Consider the following 3,360-nt stretch of genomic DNA (forward strand, 5'->3'; position numbering starts at 1 on the left):
CAAAAAAATCTCCTTTATATATAAAAGGAGAAGTCCCAATAATCGACAAGTGCCATATTTCAATGGTTGACACATGTACAAAATATTTTTTTTTTTTTATCTCAAATGCACTCAAATGAGGACAACTAACACAAAATTTGATGGATAAAAAATTTCTAGTTGTCAACAACGTTTTCTTTCAAATGTGCTTATATTTTTTTGGTGACTTTCAAATGTGCTTATATATATACACGCATACATTCACTTTGATTTGTTTACAAAAAAATTAGATCCTTTGTCGGAGTAAGAGAGAGTATATCATTTGGTGATCTAAAAACAAAAATCTCATTAAGATGACGGAATTTTATGACTATCTAGGTGATATTAATACAAAGAAGTTTTGGTGGAGCTTCAAAATTTATGTCATTAGGATATGAAAACTTCCAAGCAAGTTTAACGAGAAAGAAGTGCAAAGTATTGAGATGATCTTGCAAGATAGTAAGGTAAGTATTTTACATATGTAGAGCATTTAAAAAAATAAAAATTATTTACCTAGAGTGTCTTATTCATACCGTTTTTTGTATTTTTGTAAAATGCTAGGGGAATAGGATGATTACTTCAATACCTAAGGCACTGGTCCAAAAGTGGAGTGGTTTGATTGTTCAGTTCCAAATGTATGCCATGAACAATTTTATTGTTGTAAAGAACACAGAATAGCACAAACAATCCCAAATTAGTGGATACTGACATTTTCACATAGGACAACAGTAAATCATATTCAAGAACTAAGCTTTTCGCTAGAAGCCTTTAGATTCAGAACCATAGTTGAGATTCTCAACACTGATAAGAATCAACAGAGCGATTTATTTGGTATGTTCCACTCCTAATCGATATAAATAATCTTTCTATTTATACAGTTGGAATGTTCAGGGTACATTTTAATGTTCCTTTCCTTTTTTTTTTTTGAAGATGTGATTGCGGAGGTGGTTAGTAAAGAGGACTCCAGGGACTTGCTTATCACTAAGGGAAAAGAGACTAAACATTTGATAGTTGTTTTGGAAGACTTAGAGTATATATTACATACATTAACTTTGCTATATTCTTATTACAATTTTTTTGGTGATTTTTTTTTTCATTTGCAAAACACTTGGGATGCATCTCTCACCTGATTTGGTAATTTTTTTTATAGGCACAACAAGATTGACTGCATTTTGTTCGGAAAGATGGTTAATCAAATACTCCCACATCTTGAGGCTGGAACAGGGGAACCTGTGATTGTTCTGCTACAATTCATCAAGGCTATACGGTGGAATTGTAACGATCTACAATTTTGAAAATATAAATATAAATAAGTCTATGTATATAAAGCTATGTGAATATATACTTTTATGGTTAAATGATTTAAAACAAAGTCTCTTTTTGATTTCTTAATTAAAGTATCAGTTCGTATTCACGAAGGCTCAATATTAAATAAAGATAGTATTGAATAAAAAGGTTTAGAAGTAAGTAACGCCTGAGCTTTTAGTGCGATCATGAGGTACTAAAAGTTAGGGTGTTACAGGAATGGTATATCCTGCATGATTGTTTTACATTAATCTGTGTTATGAAAATATTTGTTCAAGTATGTTTTTTACCAATATATCATAATGTCAAAATACAGGATAAACTTCTCTACAAAGCCACTTTGAGGTGTCAAAGATTCACATTAACTCACAGCTAAAAGAGATTGAGACTTTTAGGAGCAGGTTCGTAGAGCCATAATTCTGTTATGTATTTTTAATGCTTGCCATTTTGTTGTGGTGCTTGAGGCTCATAAAAAAAAAAGAAACTATATGCAAGTTCATAAGCATGAGTTGTACCAAAAGGGTTTATACATACATATGTGGACCGATTGATAGATAGATAAAGTGAATTAAAAAGGTTCCATCAATATAAAAAAATATATGCATATTCATATAATAATTAGTTACTGGAATATTCAATTTCTTATAATAAAATAATTAAATCAAGGAAACTAATTTTTTAAATCTGTTCTAGGTTATTTAGTGATGCACCAGCAACTTCTTCAGTCAGGATTAGCCAGAACTCATCACAAAGCGGATGGTCTGCTGTTGATGAACTAACACAAGGTGATATAGCAATGAAAACTATTGAACAAGTGCTTAACTGTGAAAAGGTAAATACTTTCACTATGTGATGCTATTTTCAAGATTTAGGAAGATAGTTTTTTTTTCATAAACTAATATTTTGTAGGAAGGACCCGCTTGAATTGCTGGAACCATTGTTGCTATTAACGTTGGTAAGAAAGATTGGTATTACAAGTCATGTAGAAACTGTCTGAAGAAAGTGGATACTCCCATTGGAGATAAATATGAGGAGTGTGGCAAGTGTGGCCACATCCATGGAAGTGATGCACTCAGGTGACATTTATGGCTATGTTCCTACAAACCATTCTCATCCTAAAAGTGTTAATTAATTATGAATATATAATCAGATTCAAGCAAATAATGGCTAACTTAAATTATATATTATTTGTTTCCTTATTGCTGAGGATGAATAACAGGTTCAAGATTGAAGTGATGGTGTATAATGGTACTGGAAGCATTAGTTTACTACTTTGGGATAGAGAAATGGTGCAGTTGTGCAGTATGCAAGCAGAGTAGATTAGGGAGCAAGAGGTACATCTTGCTTAATTCGAAATAGTTAGTCAAAATAGTATATAAAAAGTTTGGCTGAGTAATGTATATTTGTGCAGTCCGACGGTGATAATGAGTATCCATCCACTCTTAATAACATAATAGACAAAAAACTGCTACTTAAGCTAAATGTAAAGTTTGCGAATATAAAACAGTTTGTCCATATTTATACTGTGATGAAAATATGTGATGATGAAGAGATTATTGAAAAGAACACGCAAAGTGTGCTATCAACTGAACCATTCACTAACAACACTGTATGTCCAATTATTGTTTATTTGCTAAACTATTTTATATTGCTTTCCATTTGAGATTATGCTTATAATCTATAACTAAGAAATATGGTGGATTTTGGGTAGGAAGGTGGGTGTAGCAACTTGGTGCATGTTTCAGGGGATGTTGTTAATCTCGAGAATGATTGTGATCCTGAGTATAATCTGGTATGTGGTGGAGTATTCGTCGCTTTTCAAAAATAGCTTATGCCTTCATGATATGTTTACATAAAAATTATGCATGTATGTGTTGATGTTTATGGTCTGTTATATCTATCTTTATCTAGGATGTTATAGAGGAATCTATTTCAAGCCTCAAGTGTAAAACACCAGCAAAAAGAACTTCCCAACAGCTTGAAGTGTGTCTCCCAATTTGTGAATGAGACTGATGAAGATGGTCAGTTATCAACTAA

The 3,360-nt window shown here is 32.0% G+C and overlaps 1 protein-coding gene across 1 annotated transcript in view; it reads left to right on the top strand.

Moving 5' to 3' along the window:
• The window catches only part of LOC107610695, a 5,319-nt gene extending 1,989 nt beyond the window's left edge, over positions 1-3,330 (top strand). The window contains exons 2-11 of the mRNA XM_016312706.1: positions 580-653; positions 740-849; positions 949-1,048; positions 1,169-1,285; positions 2,017-2,155; positions 2,284-2,399; positions 2,543-2,612; positions 2,735-2,932; positions 3,035-3,115; positions 3,235-3,330. Coding sequence (XP_016168192.1) covers positions 580-653; positions 740-849; positions 949-1,048; positions 1,169-1,285; positions 2,017-2,155; positions 2,284-2,399; positions 2,543-2,612; positions 2,735-2,932; positions 3,035-3,115; positions 3,235-3,330 — 1,101 coding nt within the window. The remainder of the gene's footprint in view (positions 1-579; positions 654-739; positions 850-948; positions 1,049-1,168; positions 1,286-2,016; positions 2,156-2,283; positions 2,400-2,542; positions 2,613-2,734; positions 2,933-3,034; positions 3,116-3,234) is intronic.

The sequence above is a fragment of the Arachis ipaensis genome, chromosome B08, assembly GCF_000816755.2.
Source record: "Arachis ipaensis cultivar K30076 chromosome B08, Araip1.1, whole genome shotgun sequence".
NCBI lineage: Eukaryota > Viridiplantae > Streptophyta > Magnoliopsida > Fabales > Fabaceae > Arachis > Arachis ipaensis.